We start from the raw sequence: 23795 nt of genomic DNA, 5'->3' as shown, positions 1-23795 counted from the left end.
AGAGGGGGGCGCATGCGGCCTCCTGCAGCCCATTTCGTCCTGGCTCTCTCCCACCCTGCTCCCGGCTGGACCGCGATGCTGATCCAGCCCTCGAAGAAATCCAGTTTGACACCCCTGTTCTAGTCGAACATGCCTGCTCAAGCAGACGACTCTGGACCATTTCAGACAAATTGCTGTCCTCTCTTCTTAAAAGCCTCCAGTGATGGAGCACCTACAACTTCTGAAGGCAAGGTGTTCCACTGGTTAATTGTTCTGTTAGGAAAATTCTCCTTAGTTCTCGGTTGCTTCTCTCCTTGATTAGTTTCCATCCATTGCTTCTCGTCCTGCCTTCAACCGACAAATTGGTTGACACCCCGCCTCTTTTTTGGGGGGGCAGCCCCTCAAATATTGGAACACTGAAGGTAGAGAGATATTTCTTCAGGTTTGGCAACTCCCAGCCATTGCGCTAGTCACAACCGGCAGAAATATTCTTAATACTCACATCTTCATCCATGCTTATGTGAATTGAGATAGTATTTTAAAAGTACATAAAAAGTATCTTCCTAGAGTCTCAACATCTTGTTTATAGTGTGGTGACAAAAATTGGATGCAGTATTCTAGGTATGGTCTTACTAAGACTTTGTAGAGTGGTGTTAGTACCTCCCTTGATCTTCCTTGTATCTGTTAATTCTGGAAATTTAAATCTACAAGTCTTAAACTTGCCAAGTTTGGAGACCCCCAGGTTATTCAATTTGCTTGGTGTTTATAGGTGGTAGCTTGATCTACCAGCTTTGATTTCCATTGATCAAACATAGGTTCCTGCCTATCTGAGTGATAGTTAATGAAAAGGCGTTGAGGAGGATGTGTTTAAGTCTGTTCTCTTCCTTATGTACTTCCTTATGTGCTACCATAAAAAGTGTCCTCCCCCTCCCATACCATCTTATTAAGGGGATAAACTGTTCCCCCAATATTAGCAAGTGGATTTCATCAGAAACCCCTTACTGCACATCAGTGAAGATTCTCAGTCATCCAGGTAGTTGTCTGAATGTTGAATCATGACAACCTTGACTTATAAGGCAATTTGTAAGTCTACTTGTCATGACTCAGCTTCCAAACATGCACTCTACATTTCATAATGCAGAATATATGGGGTTGAAGGTTAAATTGTGGAGCTCTGGATGTTTTCTGCCTTTCCCTTCTGCAGATGTTTCATTACCAAGCTAGGTAGCACCATCAGTGCATGGAATTGGTGGTGGCATTTGCCTTTTATTAAAATGAGCCCCACTAGTTTTTGACTGGCTTATTTTTGTTGTTGTTCCTTGATTGCTTTTGGGGTGAGATCTTTTGAGTTCCTTTTTCTTAAAGACCTTCAGATAAGTTCTTTAAGATTTATCTTGGGTGTTGATTAATTTCAAGAGCCAGATCTTATTTATCTGGGTGTTAATAGGCATGAGATGAGGAAGGATGGGTTCAGGACAGGTTTTCTCACTGCCAATGGATCAAATAAAAAGGAATGAAACAACTGTGAGAAGAGAAGCAAGATCTAAGAATACCAAGAATCCAACAAACTTCAGAAATGACAGATTCTGGACAAAGTCTCAGTCTAGAACATGGGTGTCTCCACCTGGCAATTTTAAAGACCTGTGGACCAACTCCCAGAATTCTCCAGCAAGCCATGTCGGCTGGGGAATTCTGGAAGTTGAAGTCCACAAGTCTTAAAGATTGCAAAGGTTGGACATTGTCGGACTAGAAATTTCAGTTTTGTCCTCATTCCAAGCACCTGTTTCCTCCTTTTGCAATGGCAAAGCTCAAAAAAAGATAGTTCCTTCTTTCAACAGAATTGAGTTTGAGTTTCATTTTATTTATATGCCGCCCTATTCCCTGCGGGACTCAGGGCAGCACACAAACCCAAGGAGGGGAAGGGAAAAAACACAAAAACTACAGAAATACAGGGCATTTAAAAACAACCAACAGCCACACGATTCGAGAGGGGAAGGGAACTCATCGACCCCAGGCCTGCCGACACAGCCAGGTTTTAATGGCTTTTCGGAAGGCCTGGAGAGAGGTGAGGGTCCAAATCTCTGCGGGGAGTTCGTTCCAAAGGGCCGGAGCCGCCACAGAGAAGGCCCTCCCCCGGGTAGTAGCCAGATGACATTGGCTGGTAGATGGAACCTGGAGGAGGCCTGCTCTGTGTGATCTAATGGGTCTTTGGGAGGTAATTGGCAGCAGGCGGTCTCTCAAGTACCCAGGTCCAATACCATGAAGGGCTTTATAAGTAACGACTAGCACCTTGAAGCGTATCTGGAGACCAATCGGTAACCAGTGCAGCTCGCGGAGGATAGGTGTAACGTGGGTGTACTGAGGTGCACCCACAATCGCTCGTGCGGCTGCATTCTGTACGAGCTGAAGTCTCCGAATGCTCTTCAAGGGCTGCCCCATGTACAGCGCATTGCAGAATGTACTGAGGATCTGCAAAATTGGAACTGGATAATTCATAGACAGAGGACGACAAGGGATATGTTTATAAGATCCAAGTAGCTATGTACAATACGTAGAAACTGTATTTGCTGTTATAGTTAAAATATGTATGGAAATGACAAAGCCAGAAAGGTCACCTTATGTCCAATGTTTTAATGTTTATTTAATAAGAAATTATTATTTTTTTTAAAAAAGATAGTTCCTTCTTACCAAAAAGTGACATGTTGAAAAGGAAGACAGCTCAGCAGGACACATTGTGAGGCCTGCAAGCCATTTTTTCTTGTGGATCTTTGGCCTGCCACACTTTCTATTATTCTACTATGTATTTTCTATTGTGGTAAAATGGGAAGGGGGATTATATGGAGTTGGGTGATATGTAGCCATAATGACATTCTTCTTAGAATCTCAAGGTCATCCTTTGTCTCTCCACATAGCCGGAACTGGATGGGTGGAAGCTGCCAGTGTGGCAGTGGAAGATTGGACCATGGGATGGTCTTGTGGGTGTGGGGGCAAGATCCTGAACTTTCAACTGGGTGGGAAATCCTGGAAGCTTTCAGATTCGGGTTTTCCCAGATGTGCCAACATGGCTCTCTTCATAAATTGGAACTTTGAGCAATACTTTGCCTCGGACTCTGATTTACTTTTGCATGCTTTTTGGAACCCTGACACATGTCCCCTCCCCTCCCTGAAATGTCACAAAATAATGCACCTTTATCAAAGATACACCTGTACAAAATTGGGCTTATCCTGGGCCAGCAGCTACTCCGGAGACATTGCTTGAAGTAGTTCAACCACAGAAAGTTGTTCCAAAGTGGTGCTTCCCAGGGGCAAGTAGACTGAAGGGAAAGGCCAATCAGAGAACCTACAGAGAATCCATGGAAGAGGTTCAGCAGATGTTGGGTTGGAATTCAGACCATCACGTGGTCCTGTGGAGATGGGGATAACTCTTGATGGTCCTTACGATGGCTTCATCCAGGCGAACCAACGGCTTGTAGCCCAGGTCTCTTTTGGCCCGCTCGCAGCTATAATAATGGAAGGTCCCTGCCAGGGCGACCCTCATGGGGGTGAAGGTGGGATGAATGGTAACAAGGGGTCTCAACAGCAGCAAAACCAGGGAGAGGAGAAGGGCTAAATAATAAGCTAACCAGTAAGGGATGCGATATTTAGGAGGGTCGTAGTGCAGGCCGGTGAGGATGCGAGACAAGAATTCCCAGAAAGGAATGGGCTCATCGTTTGTGATGTGAAAAGCCTACGAGACAAACAAGGGAGGGATGGAAGTTAATAAACTAAGCAGACAAGGCAGTGGGGAAATTCATTTTTTTTTACTACCAGTTCTGTGGTCGTGGCTTGGTGGGTGTGGCATGGCTTGGTGCACATGATAGGGAAGGATACTGCAAAATCCCCATTCCCTCCCCACTCTGGGGCCACTACTCAAAATTTCTGTTACCGGTTCTCCAGAACCTGTCAGAACCTGCTGGATTTCACCCCTGATACAAGGAAAACGCCCAAGAATATCAGGGTGCAGATCAGACAATCCATACGTGGTAATTACATCTTTGATTTACATCCCATCTTCCCTTCAGGAGCTAAAGGAGGCGTCCATAGAAGTCTCTTCTATGACTTTCTCGCCCACCACCCGCTCTGAGGTGGGTAGGGCTGACTGTGGGCCTCTTCTAAGCTCAGCACTAAAATGCTATATCCCCCTGGGTCTCCAAGTCTAAACGTCAGGCAACAATGGAGTGTCCTTACCTTTCCACACAACGGAGATTCTCTTTGAAGCTGCTCTGCCGCCAGGATGTGCCCATGGACCACGTTTTCCACATAGGTAAAATCCACCAAATTCTTCCCATTACTGTTCAGAAGAGAGAAGAGTCCAAAAAGCAACAATAATATGCACGAGCCAAACTGTATAATACCGGAGTTCCTCTGGATGCACCGTGACTTGTATAAGCGCTATTAACACCTAACTTGTTGTTTCGGGCAGTATTAAACAACACCGGTGTTGAACGTAAGGCCCACATCCAAGATGTGGTCAGATTCGGCCCACAAGGCTGTCATGGAAAATGTAAGGGTCTGTCCTGCGTCACTTTGGCCCGATCTACCCAAGGCTAAGAAGAAATATGCCAGAAGTTTGGAGAGTGGCGTCAAGCTGGCCATGCCCACCCAGTTGGCCACGCCTAGTTAGTGGCGTCAAGCTGGCCACGCCCATCCAGTTGGCCATGCCTAGTTAGTAGTGCTAAGCTGGCCATGCCCACCCAGTTGGCCACGCCTAGTGAGTGGCGTCAAGCTGGCCATGTCCACCCAGTTGGCCACGTCTAGTGAGTGGCATCAAGCTGGCCACACCCACCCAGTTGGCCACGCCTAGTGAGTGGCGTCAAGCTGGCCATGTCCACCCAGTTGGCCACGTCTAGTGAGTGGCATCAAGCTGGCCACACCCACCCAGTTGGCCACGCCTAGTGAGTGGCGTCAAGCTGGCCATGCCCATCCAGTTGGCCACGTCTAGTGAGTGGCATCAAGCTGGCCACGCCCATCCAGTTGGCCATGCCCAGTGAGTGGCATCAAGCTGGACAGTTGACTACACCCAATCAGCCAACCCCCCCCCCCAATCACAATCCTGATGCGGCACCCAATGAAATTGAGTTTGACACCCCTGTGATATACAAATTCTACAAGGATTGTGAAGGAATATAAGCCAGATCATTCATGGCTTAACTAGAGAAAGTTTTTTTTTGGGGGGGGGGGGTTGCTCTACATAGTTTAGACAAAAGGGACGGAGATAAGATTCTCTTAATTCTAGAATTCTTTTTTTTTCATTCACACTTTGTTTCTTGGATTTACAATTTCCTTTCCCTCCTTTTCCTTTTTCCTAATTTTATAAGCCGACAATGTCATTTTAGTTTTAAATTTTAGCTAATTTTTAAATTTAAATTAAAAATAAATAAATAAAAGGATGCTTTTTACAGAACAATCTATTTTGAGAATGGGATAAAAGACAAGTAAATAACAGTAACAGAACTGGGATGATTACCAAATCACCAAGCTTTTCACCATGAAATAATGACGCTTATTGGTAATAATATTACCCTGAAACAGACCAGCAGAAAATTAAGGCTCATTAAAAACTTGTTAAAAGCCACCACAGTGAAATAGAAAGTAACTAAGAATAAATGAGTCACTGGCCATGTGTTATTTCAATTGGGAAAGATTTCATAGATGGAAGCTATAGCCAAAGCATTCCTTGTGCAATACGCCAGGCAAATTATTTGAAAGCAAAGGCAATTAGTTTTGGATTCAGGAGCTCATTCCAGATGAGCGAGGAGTGCAAACCGAATTGACTTGCGAGATGTGGAAAATATGTGTACCGCAAGGTCGAATGGGGGGGGGGGGGTGTTGGAGTTCTCCGAGTTGGCTTCTCTTTCAGCGGATGCTTCATTAACAGACCAGGGAGCATCATGTGAGTAGGGTTATATCAGGGGTCTCCAAACTTGGTAAGTTTAAGATCTGTGGACTTCAACCCCCAGAATTCTCCAGCATGGCTAGCTGATGAATTCTTAACAGATTAACAGAGCTGGAAGGGGTCCATCTAGTCCAACCCCCACCCACCCCCGCCCTACACCACTTCTGACAGATGGCAGTCCAGTCTCTTCTTGAAAGCCTCCAGTGATGAAGCTCCCACAACTTCCGAAGGCAACTTCTGTTCCACTGGTTGATTGTTCTCACTGTCAGGAAATTTCTCCTAATTTCCAGGTTGAATTTCTCCTTGATCAGTTTCCATCCATTCTTCCTTGTCTGGCCTTCAGGTGCTTTGGAAAATAGTTTGACCCCCTCCTCTCTGTGGCAGCTCCTCAAATATTGGAAGATTGCTCTCCTGCCTCCCCTGGTCCTTCTCTTCACTAGATTAGCCATGCCTACTTCCTGCAACCGTTCATCATGTTTTAGTCTCCAGTCCCCTAATCATCCTGGTTGCTCTTCTCTGGACTTTTTCTAGAGTCTCAACATCTTTTTCTAGTGTGGTGACCAAAACTGAATACAGTGTTCTAGGTGTGGTCTTACTAGGGCTTTATAGAGTGGTATTAGTACCTCCCTTGATCTTGATTGTATCCCTCTGTTAATTCTGGAAATTTAAGTCTACAAGTCTTAAACTTGCCAAGTTTGGAGACCCCCCAGGCTATGCAATTTGCTTGGTGTTTATGGGTGGTAGCTTGTCTTACCAGCTTTGATTTGTTTCTGTTGATCAAACATAGGTTCCTGCCTATCTGAGTGTTAGTTAATGACCAAGTGTTGAGGAGGAAGGATGTGTTTAAGTCTGTTCTCTTCCTTATGCACTGATTACATTACCTAGCCTGGCCGTGAAACGTCTGCAAGAAGAGATGAAATCACCAAGAACACAAGGAACCTCGTAGATGGAACTTGACTTACCCAATGACGAATTTCATCTTGCCACTCTTGGCTGCCTGGATGAGGACTGGAACCAGCTGAGGGTCCCGGGGTCCAAATATGCCATGTGGACGGATAGCAATGGTCAAGAAATTCTTCTCTGGGTCACTGGCCTTTAGCACCTCCTAAAAACAAAAACAGTCTATGTAGATCTACCAAGATCTTTGGCCAATGAGAAGGAAGGACTCCCCGGAGAAGAGCCTAAGGCTGGGAAAGATGGAGGGCAAAAGAAGAAGGGGACGACAGAGAATAAGTTGGCTGGACGGAGTCACTGAAGCAGTAGGTGTGAGCTGAAATGGACTCTGGGGGATAGTAGAAGACAGGAAGGCCTGGAGGAACATTGTTCATGGGGTTGTGATGGGCTGGACAAGACTTTGCAACCAACAACAACAGATCTACCAAGAGCAAAATGAAATATCATGAACCCCAAAAGATCCAGACAGACCTTCTCCTGCAGAATCTTTGTTTCTGTATAGTAATCTATGGGCTTCTTGGCATAAGGGAGATCTTCTGTTCCATTCTTAATGTCCGTACCTTCGAAGACAACGCTGGCACTGCTGGTCAACACCAATTTCTGCCAAAGAGTAGGAAGAAAAACATCAAGGGCGTTATGGAAACACGTTGGCTGCCAGATCAAGTTAGAGCCATACAGGATTGAGAAAATTAAGTAGAAACTTCCTAACAGTGAGGACAATCAACCAGTGGAACAGCTGGCCTTCAGAAATGGTGGGCGCTCCATCACTGGATATTTTTAAGAAGAGACTAGACAGTCACTTATCTGAAATAGTATAGGTTCTCCTGCTTGAGCAGGGGGTGGAGTAGAAGACCTCCAAGACTTCCATTCTAAAGTTCTAAAGACTCTCTTCCTGGACTTTACCAATTGGAATTCTTTTGCTGATGAGGTCCACAATATACCTTCCCTGCCTGACCAGGTGTGGTGGGCTGATGTAACAAGACAAACAAGAAACAATGGTTGGAAACTAACAAAGAGAGAAGCAACCTGGAATTGAGGAGAAACTTCGTAACAGTGAGGACAATTAACCAGTGGAACAGAAGTTGCCTCCAGAAGTTGTGGGTATTTCATCACTGGGGGCTTTTAAGAGGAGACTGGATAGCCGCTTGTCTAAGATGGTATAGATTTTCCTGCCTGAGCAGGGGGCTGGACTAGAAGATCTCCAAGCTCCCTTCCAGCTCTACTCTATTCTTAGATCCCTGCTGGATCCAAGTCAATAAACTGGTGCTCTTCTCTATCTATACACAAGTAGTTCCTTTTTCAGAGTATTACTTCCACCAGGAAGGCCTTGATGAAAGTAGAAGCTGTCTTCTAATACTACATTTCACCGTAGAGTAATTGAAGACATGTTACTTCTAAATAGATGACACTCTTGCTTTTCATTGTGTACCAAAGTGACTAGTGGAGGGGGACCTCAAGGGATTAGAAGAAAACTCTCCATAAAGACCAGGAGAAAACAGAGAGTTTAGTTCTAAGGTGCTGGCCTAGCAACTAGGAGGCAGTGAGTTCTAGGCCTCCCCTAGGCATAAATGCCAGTTGGGTGACTTGGGCTAATCATTCTTTCTTAGCCCAACTGACCTCTTGGAAAACAGAAGTCAAGAGTATAAGGTATGAGGAAAAGAGAAGTCAGGAGTATTAGATGTGTTCAACACCTTCAATCAATCAATCAATCAATCAATCAATCCATCCATCAATCAATAAAAATGGCTGTGTGTGTGTGTCTATATGTTTCAGCATAACTCTGGCATGCCTCCTTTCAACCAAACTTGATACGCAGATGACTTAGTCTATGGAAACATATACTGTGGGGGTAACACACCCCTAACGCCTCTCAGGTTGTGTGTTCTGTTAAGATGCAGCCTGTTGTGCCACAAAATGGCTTCTACTGTAAAGTGCAGTGGAGTTACCATGGTAAGGGCTTCACAATACTCCACATGGGGGCTCCCTCCGGTAAGGGGGAAAATCCAACCTTAGAAATTCTGTTTTTGGCTGCGACGGCTTCCTACAACCCTCTGCCAGTGAAAACTGAGCTTGGGAGGGCCGCCTGCATCCCTCCCAAGCTCTGTTTTCACTGTTAGAGGCACCGCAGGCTGGTTCTTCGCTGATTCCAGGAGGACCGGTGGGCCATCTCTAAGCACCCCACGGGCGGGATCCGGCCTGTCGGCCTTGAGTTTGACACCTCTGGACTACGCCTTGTCTCTCCCTGGAACTTAGCAGTGAATTTCTTTTCCATCTTAGGTCATAGGGACCTGTTCAAGTCCTCAAGGAACCCCTGGGACCCACAGATTTCGCTTTGAAAAGCCCCATTCTAGACCGCTAAAACTCCCAAGAGGGAGTCATGAGGGGCAGCTCCTCCTTGCTTGTGTTAGTGCTTTAACATTCCCATTCAAACCTTACTTGGACACCAGCTTCTTTACAAGCCTCAATGACTGTCTTGGTCCCCAAATAATTGACTCTGTAAAAAAGTTCCCGATTGTTGCTAGAAGGTGCAGGCGAGGCACAGTGAAACGCCACAGTCACACCTTGGAGAGCCGGGAGTAGATCCTGTGATGGAGAAGAGAGACAGTCAAAGAATTCCCAGGCTTGAAATTTTGGGCTTGGACCATCTGGAACTGCACCACCTGCAGTCCAATCTAAGCATAACACACAAAAGAGTTTGCTACAGCGTCTTGCTTGTCAACAACTTCTTCAGCTTCAACCACAATAATACACGGGCAAACAATCGATACAAACTCAAGGTAAACCGCTGCAAACTCGATTGCAGAAAATGCGACTTCAGCAACAGAGTGGTCAATGCCTGGAATGCTCCACCTGACTCTGTTGTGACAGCCTCAAACCCTCACAGCTTCAACCTCAAACTGTCTACCGTGGATCTCGCCCCATTCCTAAGAGGTCCGTAAAGGGGGCGTGCATAAGCGCACCAGCGTGCCTTCCGTCCCTGTCCTACTGTCCCCATTTATTTGTATTTACTTCCTTTATTGATGCTTATGTTCATACCTATGCTTGTTATCTTGTACATGTTTGACTAACAAACAAACTGGAGACGCAATTCACTGAGTGAGGCCATCTCCTTTTGATGCCTGTGCAATTTCTACTTGAAGACCTCTAGACAATTAGAAGCAAGAATGTTGGTAAAACTGGAATTGACTCCAGCGGAAAGACACCAGTTTAGAGGGGCCTCTAAGTCACGAGCTAAAGAAGACATTTCAATTATCCAGAGACCCTTAGATCTTAAGGTATCTTATAGCAGAAATCAGATTTAGCACATGAGATATAGGGAATGTTCTTCAAAGTAGTATACACCAGGGGTCCCAAACTCGGTTTCCTTGAGGGCCGTATCAGGGTTGTGCTTGACGTCGGAGGGGCGGGGTGGTGGGTGTGGCCACAGTGGGCGTGACATGGCACTCATGTCAGGGGCACCTATGGTGGTCAAGAACTAAGGCAGGACTTCCTTGAGACCCTCGCTCACTCTTCTTCCTTCCTTGCTTGCTTCCTTCCTTCCCCCTTCATTCATTCTTCTTCCTTCCCCTCTTTCCTTATTTTTAGAGCCGAGGTGGCGCAGTGGTTAAATGCAGCACTGCAGGCTACTTCAGCTGACTGCAGTTCTGCAGTTCGGCTGTTCAAATCTCACCGGCTCAGGGTTGACTCAGCCTTCCATCCTTCCGAGGTGGGTAAAATGAGGACCCGGATTGTTGTTGGGGGCAATATGCTGACTCTGTAAACCGCTTAGAGAGGGCTGAAAGCCCTATGAAGCGGTATATAAGTCTAACTGCTATTGCTATAGCTATTATTTTTCATTCCTTGCTCTCTTCCCATCTTTCTCTTTGCCTTTCCTCTGACCCTTTCTCCTTTCCTGTCCCTTCTTGCATGCTCAAAGGCAAAAAGGAAACATTTCTCCTTTTGTTTTGTTTTTTTAGTTTGTTTTTCATAGCTGTCTGTCAGAGAAAACGAAGCCTGGGGAAGGGCGCGCACTCTCCCCACATCCCGTTTTTTAAAACAGAGCGTTTCGCTGACGGAGGACCTTTGCTATTTCCAGGCTGAGCCATCCCCCCTCCAATCCCCCCGGGCCAGATCTAAGCACCCCATGGATTAGATCCGGCCCACGGACCTTGAGTTTGACACCTCTGGTATACACATTAAAGCAGATTCTAACTTTGCAACACTCCCCAACACCTGGGATAGAAATTCCCAAAATTCTCATTTTAACTCCTAAACAGCTTTCACCAACTCTAGTCTTAGGGCTTAAGACCAAAAAACTTCATGTTGACCATACCTGAGCCGTGTCAATTAGTTTGTTCCTTACCTCTTTCTTGCAGAGATTGCCCAGGTAAAACTGCACCTGGCTGTTATCAAAACCTTTGCGAATGTCAAACACGTTGACCGAGTAGCCTTTTTCCACCAGCTGCTCTACCAGATGTTGACCGAGAAATCCCGAGCCGCCAATCACAGTGCATTTTTTACTAGCCTGCAGGAAACAGATATAAATGGATCACCATCAGGGTTTTTCCCAACACGTTGGGATTGGTTTTTATGAGCACAGAAAGCAACAAGCAAGAACTCATGCAAATAACAACTACTATAGGACAAAAAAAAAAAAAAAAAACCCTTTAGGGCAATGTTATATATAACCTTGCTTCAAACTGTCCTTAAGAGCTGGATTATAGAGATAAAAACGCCTATGCCAAAACAAGAACGTGTTTGGGAGCAATGCAATTTCCTCCTCAGAGAGCAAACTTAAGAAGCAAAGAGTTATTGCAGGGATATCTTAGATTATAGCCTTTCAAATAGCAATAGCAGTTAGACTTATATATCACTTCATAGGGCTTTCAGCCCTCTCTAAGCGGTTTACAGAGTCAGCTTATTGCCCCCAACAACAATCCGGGTCCTCATTTTACCCACCTCGGAAGGATGGAAGGCTGAGTCAACCTTGAGCCGGTGAGATTTGAACAGCCGAACAACAGAACTGCAGTCAGCTGAAGTAGCCTGCAGTGCTGCATTTAACCACTGCGCCACCTCGGCTCTTAATAAAGCCCAGAAATCATAACCAAGGATTTAGATCAAGGAGGGACTAGCTTAGTGCCCTTCAGCAGTGGTCACCAATCAGGGCTCCGCAGGAAAATTTTGGTGGTCTGCAGAAAAATTATTTGCATTGTTTATATGCACTAAATACTATTTATCTTTTTAAAAAATTCATAGCAATGGTCCACAGGATTTAAACTTATGTATTTAGTGGTCCCTGAGGTCCGAAAGGTTGGTGACCCCTGCTCTGCAGGATTTTTTCTCAGTTAACTAGTCAAAACAAAATCTGCCTGGCTCAAGAAATCAAACTACCTGGGCTGCAAAATTATCTAATTCACAGATTCACAGTTTAGACTATTCCAAGTAGAATTGTCACTAAAGCAACATACTGAATCAGGATCTCCTACACTCTTATTTTAAACCAAAGGGGTGGATCTCAAGATTCTAGCCCAAACAGAGCAGGTTCCAGGAGAGTGAAGTCCCACGTGGGAGCCAGGTGAGAAAACAATCTGGCATTTCACCAAGAAAACCACGAGTATCTTTACTCCAATCTTCAGTTATACTTCCTGCATGGAAATAGTAATAGCGCTTAAACTTATATACCGCTTCACAATGCTTTTACAGTCGCCTCTACGCGGTTTACAGAGTCAGCCTCTTGCCCCCTCTCCAACCAGTGGTGGGTTCTGGGCGCTAGGTCCCGGTACAGGCATACCGTTGGCAGCTGGGAGCAGCGGCCACCATACCAGAATGGTGTTTTGGAGGGCCCACCTGCCCGCCCGCGATCCTTACCTAAACAACACCTGCGCAACCTCCGCGGAGCAGCTGGAGCAGCGCAGGGCGGTGGGTGCACATGCATGCGCAGCGCACATGCCCGAGGCGGACACCTGGCCCCGTCGCAGCGTACCGGTTGCGACGGGATCCAGAACCCACCAACAATTTTGGGTCCTCATTTTATCCACCTCGGAAGGATGGAAGGCTGAGTCAACCTTGAGCCTGTGAGATTTGAACTGCGAAATTGCAGTCAGCAGAAGTAGCCTGCAGTACTGCACTCTAATCACTGCGCCACCCATGGCTCATGTTAAAAAAGCTGCTCCCCACAAAAAAAGGTATTTTGCAGAAATAAACTAACTTACCGGCCTCAAATGCATGGCCATCTGGTCCAAAGGTTTTTCAGAAAGGGAAATTCTGCAGTTCTTTTCCTGCTGTACTCAAATGACAGAAAAAGTTAAATTAGAACTCTCCCATTCCTATCACCGATTAGTTAGTTTGCAGCCTAACTTTTTTAAAAGCCCAATGCTTCTCTTTCCTGATGATCAACTGAATTTTCCACTTATGCTGATGTCAGCATAGCACCTGCAGGTACAATGACTGCCTCAAGGTTCACTAATAATTAAACTATTCCAACAGCCTTTGTAAAGAAAAAAACAGCCATTCTAAAAAGATGAAGGAAACGGGCCACCTGTACAGTCCACTTAGTCTACATATAGAAATACTGCCTTTAAATGTGGAAGATTTATTTTAGTCACTACTACTAATTCTAAGGGCTCAGTGGCTCAGTGACTAAGACACTGAGCTTGTCGATCAGAAGGGCTACCTCGCTATTTGGAAATTTTAAATTTATCAGACTTGAACATTCTGATTCTACAAAAATTGCCCTACTTGGAACAGCTTATATCCTCCGACGTTACCCTAACAGTTCCTAGGCCTTTGATTAGGACTCGAGCTGTTGAGCTACCAACCAGCCCCAAAGGCTGTGAATCTCACCAAAGATTAAATAATAATAATAATAATAACAACAACAACAACAACAACAAAACTGTAAAAATCCTGCAAAATTTTTTGGAACATCGTACATTTTAAAAAGATACATGGTTGATACCTAAGATGCTGGCAGCAACCCTTATCAACCATCAATGCCAGTCAATGATATTTGTGATGCATTTTTAAATGTTCAGTTGACTGAATTTTATGTTTAATAAATAAAAGAGATAATATACATACATATAAAGAGAGGGGAGGAGGGAGAGAGAGGAGAGAGGGAGAGAGACAGAGGGGGAGGGAAGGGGAAGGGAGAGAGAGAGAGAGAGGAAGGATGGGAGGGAAGGCAGAGAGAGATTGAGAGAAAGAAAGAGATTTCTGCCAGTAGCTCTGGACAGTTTACCAACTGCTAGACATGATGTGTTAGTAAATATCAAAGACATATAACAATTCTCTGTTGTATCAGTTTTTTAGTCTAATACAAGCCACCTCCATAAGCCTTCCTAACTGGAAAATGGAATATTTATCAGTTAAACCACTTCGAGTCACTTCAATAGAGAGGTGAGCACCATTTAAATTTAATGCATAAAACCCATTACAGTTTGGAAGAGTCTCTGGTCATTTCCATCCCTTGTCATCCCTCACCTGCTTTACTCAAAGCTGCCAAAAAAGATATGATTAAAAAGAGGATATTCCAGGTCTAACGGTGAAGCAAAGCAGCCTGGATCAGGGAAAGGGATCTGAAGCCGCCCGTGGATCTCCCTGCCAAGGAATCTAACACAGAACCGATCCAAAGAAATCCCACTCAGCAGCCTCTCAGCTGGTCCTATTAACCCAACAGCCACGCCTCTTTGCTTTTATACCCATGGGCGGGAAGACCACGCCCATCCTCCGAGATTCTCCAATCACATCCCGCGGCAGCGCTCGACTCCTCCCTCTCCTTCGACCCCACCCCTAAGGTGAAGATCTGCCGAGAGTGGGGAGGCTCGCCCCATTGGCTTTTCCGCCTCTGTGGCCAATCGTTTTTTTCTCACTCACCCCGCCCTCCGCCATTCACCACTAATCACAGCCCGGGCGCGGCTCTCTTTCTCTTGCGCGCGCCCGGCTTCCCGGCCAATAGCGAAGGCGGTTGGTCCCGACGTCGGCGCGCGGCGAGATGAGCCAATCGGAAGGCGCGACGCTGAGCGTCTGGCTGCCGGGCGACAGTTGAGTTCGCGCCGTTGTTTTTGTTTTATACACACACCCCCAACGGGCGGCCTGAGGGACCGGCGCCTCTTCCTGGGGATGGTCAGTGGGGTCGCGGCCGGGGGAAGACCTCAGGCGGGTGGGTGAGGGTGTGTGCTTGTGTGTGTGTGTGGAGAAGGCCGCGTCAGTGGCGGCGAAGCCAGCACGATCTAAGGTAGCCGAAACCGCAGAGGCTGCGCTTAACGGCTGGAATTTGCATCCGTTCCCTGTGCTAATATATGCAAATGAACCACCTGGTTTCCTCTCTCTTGAATCTCCGAATTTGATCTTGGGCCGATTTTGCAGGATCGGGAGGCAGAAGCGCCTTCCCCGACACTTGGTCCACTTTATCTATCTATCTATCTATCTATCTATCTATCTATCTATCTATCTATCTATCTATCTATCTATCTATCTATTTGATTTCGTCAAGCATGAATTAAGTAACAGATATAAGTATAAGCATGGACATGAGCACATGAAATGAGTACAAATAGATAGGGACAGTAGGACAGGGATGGTAGGCACGCCCTTTACAGACCTCTTAGGAATGGGGTGGGGTCGACAATAGGCAGACTAAGGTTAAAGTTTTGGGGGTTTGGGGATGAAACCATAGTCCAGTAGAGCATTCCAGGCATCGACAACTCTGTTGCAGAAGTCGTATTTTCTGCAATCAAGTTTTGGAGCGGTTTATCATAAGTTTGTATCTATTTTTTGCCTATGTATTATTGTGGTTGAAGCTGAAGTATTCATTGACAGATAGGACATTGTAGCAGATAATGGAATGGAAATCATGTGACTGTAGGGGGTTGTTAAGTGTGAACAACGGTCTTGAGTCACTTTTTTCAGTGAGGTAACTTTGAACGGTCACTAAACGGACTGTTGTAACTCAAGGACTAACTGCGTTTGCGAAGCCTGCGTAACAAAGATAAAAGAAAAGGGAGGAGTGGACAGGTGGGGCCCCTTTCAATGTAGAAAACAGGAGTTGGCTGTCAGGCAATGTCATACAAGACATATTGCTAAGAGAAGCAATAGGAGTAAGATTGGCTCTGTCTTTCTAGGATGGATATTGGTAAACTTTTATGAATAGGGTTGAAGTAGAGCCAATAGAATACTTGTTAGATAACTTTTGGGGTGTTTATTAGTTAAGACTTAAAAATAGGAATGGCGTGGAGGCAATAGAGGACAATAAAGTTACCAGTTAGATAACTTTCAAAAAAGCCTATTAGACAATGTTTCTTCCCCCCCCCCCCTCCCTGCCTTGAAAAACTATATAAAAGCTTATGGAGATTCTCAGTCATCCAGGTCATGGTTGTCCCAAAGATGCTTTTTTCAAAAAGCAACTGCTTTTTCTTTGAAGACTTCACTTCTCATCCAAGAAGCTTCTTCAGTATAAAAACTTGTTGAATGCTTTGTTTTGGGGGTCCTGGCATTTTGCTGGCTGGGATCTCTCTTGCTGAAGCGGTTCAATTGAAAGGAAATCATTTCCACACCTCGGGTCTGGTTGCCTTCATCGGCTTTAAAGCCAAGCTAAACCTAGATTTGGGGACAATGGAAAGGATGCCACCAGGTGATCCCAAGGTGTAGGCTAGATCGGAAAGTCCAAGAAACATTGGCCAGTCATTTCAGTCACGTTGCCAGGAGACAACCACAAAATCACCAGCTCTTGGGAGTCCGTACTTGACCAAGAAAGTAACATCTTGCATATAGAAAATTAGCATTTGGGGAAGGGTGGAGCTGAACCATTTGCTTTCTTTGATTTACTACTTTTCTGATTTGAGGCAGGCTTTGCTCAGCCCTGTTGAATGATGTGAATATATTGTCAAGTAATAAAACCAGGGGCATCTGCAGGGTATGGTCAAAGAAAGTCAAGATGATGGCCAAGCTTTTGTAATTAAAGTTGTACGTACCAGTGTTATCATCTTGATTATTTTGACCACAGATCAAGGACCTCTCTATAGCCCAACTACATCAGCGCTGATAAATATTTTTTTTAAAAATTCCCTACAATAGGATCAGTTTTCCATTTTAAGTTGCAGCCATAATCCTTTAATCCCCCTGAGAATAAACACCAATAAAATTGGTAATAATTTTAAAAGTCAGGAAATATAATATTTCTAAAGTGTCATTTCAATCACAAAGTTAAGGTTTTTAAAGGAATATCTTTAGGAAGAATATATCCTGCACAACTATACCCAGCTGTATATTAATTGGGTGAAAGAAATCAGGATATTCCTAGAGAAAATACATAAATTAACCTATTTAATTTAGGATGTGTTCAAAAAATATTAATTGAAGACTTACACCACATCTGCAGTATGGTGCTTCCCTTCACATTCTGAAAATTGGAGTTTTGGGTTTTTTTATTTTTAAAAAAAGAGCAATTTAGCTACTAGGACCTCAGAGGCAGAAGTGTTTGAAACTCTTCTTCAAAGTCGGGCCAGGCTCTCTGGAAGAGTAAGAAGTGAAACCCTCAAGGGAGCTAAAACTGGGTTATGTCTTTTAATATTCTCTTCTGCCTTTCATCCATGCTCTCAGGCCTCCAGCTATAAGAAGGCGTCCCTGGGAGCAGCAGCTCAGAGGAAGAAAACAGCTTCCAAAACCGAGCTCACCGAAGAGCAGAAGCAAGAGATTCGGGAGGCCTTTGATCTCTTTGACACCGATGGGACTGGCAATATTGATGTAAAAGAGTTGAAGGCAAGCTGCAGAATATCACTGAGATGCTTTCGTTACCTGAGAGCTGGCTCCGTTAGTAGGTCTCTCTTCTCAGAGAGATCTGTCATTTTAGTCATAGAATCGTAGGGCTGGAAGGGACCTTGGAGGTCTTCTAGTCCAACCTCAACTCATCCTCTTTTCAATTGTTTTCAGGTCGCCATGAGGGCCCTTGGGTTTGAGCCCAAGAAAGACGAGGTCAAGAAAATGATTTTTGAGATTGATAAGGAAGGAACAGGAAAGATTACCTTCAGTGACTTCCTAGGAGTGATGACCCAGAAAATGGTATGTTATGCTGGCTATTAGAGACAGAATCTGGTTTTATGTGTCAACTCTCAAAGAGGTTGAATGCTGCCTGGGATTTCTCAGGGTCATGTTCCATTTGTCAAAGAGGAAAACCAGGCCTGGTCCTATCGTAACTGCAGATATCAAACCTCAGCTCAGAGAGTGGTAGAACTTGTGAGGCAGATTGGAAAAGAATGGAAATTAAAGCCTTTTCTGGCAATAGCTCTTCAGCAATCTTATTCTGATTGGATGAGAAGGGGTGCATTTGATTGTATGTAAGCAGTAAAAGCCATCTCCGGCGGAATCCTATTTGCTGCCTTCAATTAACTGAGGGCAGAACCTGCTTTAAAATAGCAATAGCACTTAGATTTATATACCGCTCCACACTGCTTTATAGCCCTCTCTGTAGTTTACAAAATCCGCCTATGGCCCCCAACAATCTGGGTCCTCATTTTACCCACCTCCGAAAGGATGGAAAGCTGAGCAACCTTGAGCCCATCAGGATCGAACTGATGGCAGTCGGCAGAATAAGCCTGCAATACTGCATTCTAACCGCTGCGTCACCCCCAATTGTTTTTGTTCCACTTTGTTTAACATGTCTGAAGGCTTGTTCTTTTTTTTTAAAAGGCTGAAAAAGATTCAAAAGAAGAAATTCTGAAAGCTTTTAAGCTCTTCGATGATGATGAAACAGGCAAAATCTCTTTCAAAAACCTTAAACGTGTGGCCAAAGAACTGGGCGAGAATCTCACCGATGAGGAGCTTCAGGTTGAAACTATGTTGGCTTATTTATGTAGCCGTTTTATAAACAGTGACACTTAACTCATTTTAAATAAACTGAAATCTGGTAAATGAACAAGTGGGAATGTATTATAGCCCGTCAGCAGAGCTGGCAGCAGATTTGGACAGTGAGGAGGTTGGGGAGGAACATGGGCCAGTCCTGCAGTCTGGGGAAGGCTCTGATGAGGGCTCTGTGTTGGAGGCAGAGAGAGGGCCAGGGCCATCTGACACTTATCAGCTGCCTTTGGAGTCAGACATCAGTGAGGCAGAAGAACAGCTGGAGTCTGTTCCCAGTGTGTGCATGCACAGAGTTGCCAGACGAAGGGAACAGCTAAGGAACAAGGGAGTAAGGCCACAGGTGGACAGTGAATGGCCCCTCCCATAGGGAATAAAAGGAATGAAAGGGGAGAGGTGTTTGCAGCAGACAATTACTTTGCTTAATTGGTTCATGATTTTCCCAGACTCCTTGCCAGGTTTTGAAGATATCAGCCTGGCAGCTCTCCAAGCAAGATAGGGTCTGTGACTGTAAATTCACCCTTGAAAGACTTTCCTGGATGTGAATGACAGGAATTCACAGTAACTTAATAAAAAGTGGCTTTTGTCGTGACAAGGAGTCTGCTTTGTGATTTGGGGGAAACCTAGGTCAGAACAGAATGCAAGAGTGGGAAAAGATGAATAAACTCCAGCCAGTGGACAAAGCTGGTCAGATTGGAACAAATTAGAAACTCTTCGAACCAAGTTTTTGAAGTGGTCTTTGTTTTCATAGTTCTGCTATTACCTCACTTGATTTTTGCTTCTGCTGCAGGAGATGATTGATGAAGCCGATCGGGACGGAGATGGGGAAGTCAATGAACAGGAGTTTCTGCGGATCATGAAGAAAACTAGTTTGTACTGAGATGCTTGGTCCACACCGTGACTTCCATTTGTTGCCTCCTGTTGGCTGAGTTCAGTCTCAACAGATTCCTCTGGGAAAGAGATGAACAACAGCCCAAATCTCATAAACATTGTGAGCTACTTACAGTTCTCTTTCAGCAACATCAGCTGACTCCCAGTCCATCTTTCAGTGTTGCATACTACAGCAGGAAATGTGAGGCCTGGGGGCTTAAATTACAGTTTGAAGAAAGTGGTGTTATTTCTACATAGGGTGCATGTGAGAATGGGATTTCGAATTTACATACCGAGAAAACACCTTTCTCTTTTAAAATATTGTTGTAAACTCTTTATTATTTGAGTTTTTTAGTCAAGGAAAAAACAATTCCAGAAAGTTAATGGTTTTGCTTCAACTCTTGCATTTGATTCATTGCTCTTTGTTCTTGTCTTCTATGAAAGTGGCCTAATTCTGGTTATAAATATTCAGATATAGTGCCTGCCTTACCTAAACATTGATATAAAGATATTGTGCACTTAATACCTCTTTATTCCCTCTCCCCATAAAAAAGCATTGAATGTAAATGGATATAACTTTAATACCAGATTTGATAAGAATGAACTTGTAATAGCCCCCCCCCCCCCAAATATGGCTTGTGTTGCTGGTTGTGAAAAGTAAAGCTGAAATCAAAACTTTATGACAGCAGCGTTGTTTGGGTTTTTTATTGTACTGATGACTGTTTTTAATTTTTATTTACATTGTTTTCCCACATAAAAATGCTGAAGGGATTTTTTGGCCAAGCAGAAACAAAAATAGGAAGAGGAAATCAAGTCTGTAAAATTACCTGTCGGGTGAAAGATCAGGACCACGCAACAGATTTATGCACAGGAAGCTTCTCAAACTAACAACGCTTGCTTGTAGTTAGATGAGGGGCAACAGAATTCAACAGTGGGGTTGGACTTAGTTTGCTTGTGTCTACACAGGGATTCTAGGCTGATGCCTCTTAACTCCACACACACCACCGGTTCTGATATCCCTTCTACATTATAACCCCAATCGGCTGCTATTGAAATCAGGAAACAAACCAAAAAAAGCACCACACTGCCAGGGTTCCAAGGAACACCCCCAACAAAAGAAGACTCTGAGGCTTGAGTTTCCTCAGTTCCATTTTATTAGAAATGTCATATTGGCACATCTGGGGAAACCCGAATCGAAGAGCTTCCAGGTTTTCCCCACCCAAATGAAAGTCCAAGCTCCTGCCCAGCACCCACATGTCCATCACATGGCCCAATCAGGCATTGTCTCAACTGGAGATGCCTCCCAGTCACACCATTCTAGTTGCAGGGCAACACATCCTTGACTGAGAAAGGAATGTTATTTTGACTATATACATATCTCCCTTACTCCATATAATCCTCCCTCCCATTTCCCCACAGCAGAAAAATGTGGCAGGCCTGAAGGCCCAATGCCAAAGATGGCTTCCAGGCCTCACTTTATGATGGAATTTCATCATTATGTAGCAATACAGGTAGACCTCGACTTATGATCACAATTGAGCCCAAAATTTCCATTACTAAGCAAAATAGGTTAATGATTTTTTTGCCCTCTTTTGTGACCTTCCTTGCCGCAGTTTCCAAGGTGAATCAGTGCAGTTGTTAAGTAACATGGCTGTTAAATGAAACAGGTCCCCGTTGATTTGTCAAAGAGATTGCAAAGGGGACTCACCTGACCCCAGGACACCAACCGTCATAAATACGTGCCAGTTGCCAAGCATCTGAATTTTGATCATGTAACCATGTGGATGCTGCAACGGTCATAAGTATGAAAAATGATCATTGGCCACTTTTTCCAGTGCCGTTGTAAGTTCGAATGACCAAATGGTTATAAGTTGAGGACTACCTGTATTCTTACAGCGTTCAACTAAATTGCCTTGGATTGTTGGGACTTGCTATGCGAAAATCACTTATCACAATATTACAGCGCAATCTAATATGTATCGATTCTGAAAGCAAATCCTTTTTTCACCTACAATAAAATTGACCCTATGATTATAATCTTAAATGCGTCACAAATTATATTGAAGTACTTTTTCCCTTTCCCTCTTCCTAACAGCGATGGAAAATTGTGAAAATTTAAATGTTGCAGGATCCATTCTGTGTTGGTCACTTCAACTAGAGGTTTTGTCTTCCAAGCTTTCAGGCCCATGCTGAAGATGGACTCCATCTTCAGGGAATTTCTCTCTAGCCAAATCTCTGGTCCCGGTGATCGACCCAGTTTGGATCCTGCAACATTATCCTGGGATGCGTATATTTGCCTTCTTTCATAGAATTTAAATGTGTTCTATTCAAATGCCATTCACCTGAAAGTTTATAGTTCTTGCAATTCAACAGGCAAGAGAGATGGAAAGCAGCCCATTTCCAAGGACACATATCTCCATGTCTGTTTCTTTTTCAAATCAATCACATTTTAAAATGTAATAGGGATTGACAGTCCTATAAAGTTTACATCATGGCTTAATTTTTTTTATTTTCTGCTTTATACTCTCAAGCCAATCCACTAGAGGGCATTATTGAAAATACTTTTCATAGAAAGAAAAGAAAAAACATGTTTAGGCAATTATTTTAGATACCTGTTAAAAAGTTTCATTCAGCTGAACACAGCTTACTTTTGAATAAATAAACAGGATATCATCATTACTTTGATGTTTTTACACAAATAAAGAAACTGGTAGAATTTTCTCAGAATGGCCACTGGCCACTGGCCACTGTTGAGGGATTTAGTTCAGTTATCTATGAAAGACCAAAAAATGTCCATCCCCTGGTAGATAAGCCTGTAACTCGACAACAGACCTCAACCTAACTGCAGAGTAAAAGCCCAAATAAATAGATTTTCACTGCTGGAAGAATTTCTGAAGGCTGGTATTCCTTGGGAAAAAATTCTGTGTTCCTTACAAAAAGGAGCCCTTACTATTAAAGGAAAGGTAATTATTGTACACTAGCTGGATACGCGTGCTTTGCAACAAAACTATGTGATCAGGCTATGCAGGAGAAATTCTGTTCACAATCCTTTGGTTCAGTGGTGGTCGGTGATTGAAACATAAGGGAATATCACTCCCGCAACTTTGTATCTGGAAGCAGTTCCATAGGTGGAAGGGGTAGACATTTTGGTGAGGTACCAACGTTTAGTAATGTAAGGAGCCCTAGACCGCTCCTGAGTGAAAGAATGGAACATCTGCGTAATGGAATGTGAGGCAACTGGCAGTTGGAACAGAGTTCTTTTTAGGTGGGGAGGGTGAGTAGAACTCCTTAGCATCAGAGCATGTTAAATACTGTATAAGAAATACTAATGATCTGATGGTCATTTGGAGAAATCCTTTCTTAGCGAGCTAGAGGCCTAGAAGCCAAGAGGATTCCGTGATGAGTGAGTGGTACATTATTATTATACATTAACAGCCTTGCTCCAATAACCAGCATTTCTCACCACTGGCACTGGTATTTGGAGTATCAGAACATATGAGGGGAGCATATGTTCCTTCCTCCAAAATAAAGCTGCTACTTCAACAGCAGCAACTGAAGAAAAGAGCTGGTTGCCACACCTCTGGATTTTGATCACACGTCTGCAGGGATGCTGCCATGGTCATAAGTGCAAGGACCAGTCATAGGTCGCTTTTTTTCAGAGCCGTGATAACTTCAAATGGTTATAAGTTAAGAGCCACCTGTGTTAAAATCGGAATATATTCCTTGCTAATTAATCTTAAACTAAGTGGTTATTGTAATTCAGAAGTTACTCTGGAAGAGAAGAGTATTTTGTTTATAGAGCAATGGTAATAAATGCATCCTTTTCTTAGATTTTTCTACCACCGGTCAGTAGGTTGGGATCAAAGTTAAAGCTGCACTTCTATTCCAACTTTAATCAGAGTACCATCAAACTCCACTGGGTGTACGCCTGAATAGGCATTAGCCTGACCCAATAATCATTCTGTAATATCTTGCAAATCTCGTTAGCCATTTAACCTTCACATATCACTTCCCACAGCCACGTTGTCTATTGCTGTTTGACGGAACCGTGCCATGTGTGTGTTCTAATCTTTGAAGCATTTAGGCCTTTTGAATGATTTGAGGAAGACTTGTTGACTGCTTTATCTCCCGTTTCATTTTCTTTAATACCCACACCAGCCGAGATCTATACAAAAATGTCATTGTTGCCATGACATATTACCATATTAAGGACATCAATAATTTCCAA

At 44.1% G+C, this 23795-nt stretch overlaps 2 protein-coding genes across 2 annotated transcripts; one reads left to right on the top strand and one right to left on the bottom strand.

The window, feature by feature from the left end:
- Positions 1-3083: 3083 nt before the first annotated feature.
- On the bottom strand, positions 3084-14498 carry NSDHL (NAD(P) dependent steroid dehydrogenase-like). The gene is made up of 8 exons (XM_032228059.1): positions 14330-14498; positions 13060-13128; positions 11211-11372; positions 9305-9451; positions 7340-7468; positions 6877-7019; positions 4207-4309; positions 3084-3706 (listed from the first exon to the last, which is right to left on the bottom strand). The coding sequence occupies exons 2-8, from the start codon at positions 13078-13080 to the stop codon at positions 3374-3376; spliced, it is 1038 nt and encodes a 345-aa protein (XP_032083950.1). The 5' UTR covers positions 13081-13128; positions 14330-14498; the 3' UTR covers positions 3084-3373.
- Positions 14499-14791: 293 nt separating this feature from the next.
- On the top strand, positions 14792-20247 carry CETN2 (centrin 2). Its single transcript, XM_032228583.1, has 5 exons — positions 14792-14971; positions 17447-17605; positions 17777-17905; positions 18533-18670; positions 19488-20247. Exons 1-5 carry the CDS (start codon positions 14969-14971, stop codon positions 19575-19577), a joined length of 519 nt encoding a protein of 172 aa, XP_032084474.1. The 5' UTR covers positions 14792-14968; the 3' UTR covers positions 19578-20247.
- The last annotated feature ends 3548 nt before the right edge of the window (positions 20248-23795 follow it).

Source organism: Thamnophis elegans, chromosome 12, assembly GCF_009769535.1.
Source record: "Thamnophis elegans isolate rThaEle1 chromosome 12, rThaEle1.pri, whole genome shotgun sequence".
Taxonomy (NCBI): Eukaryota; Metazoa; Chordata; class Lepidosauria; order Squamata; family Colubridae; genus Thamnophis; species Thamnophis elegans.
The sequence above is the reverse complement of the archived record's forward strand: the minus strand, read 5'-3'. Positions and strand labels throughout refer to the sequence as shown.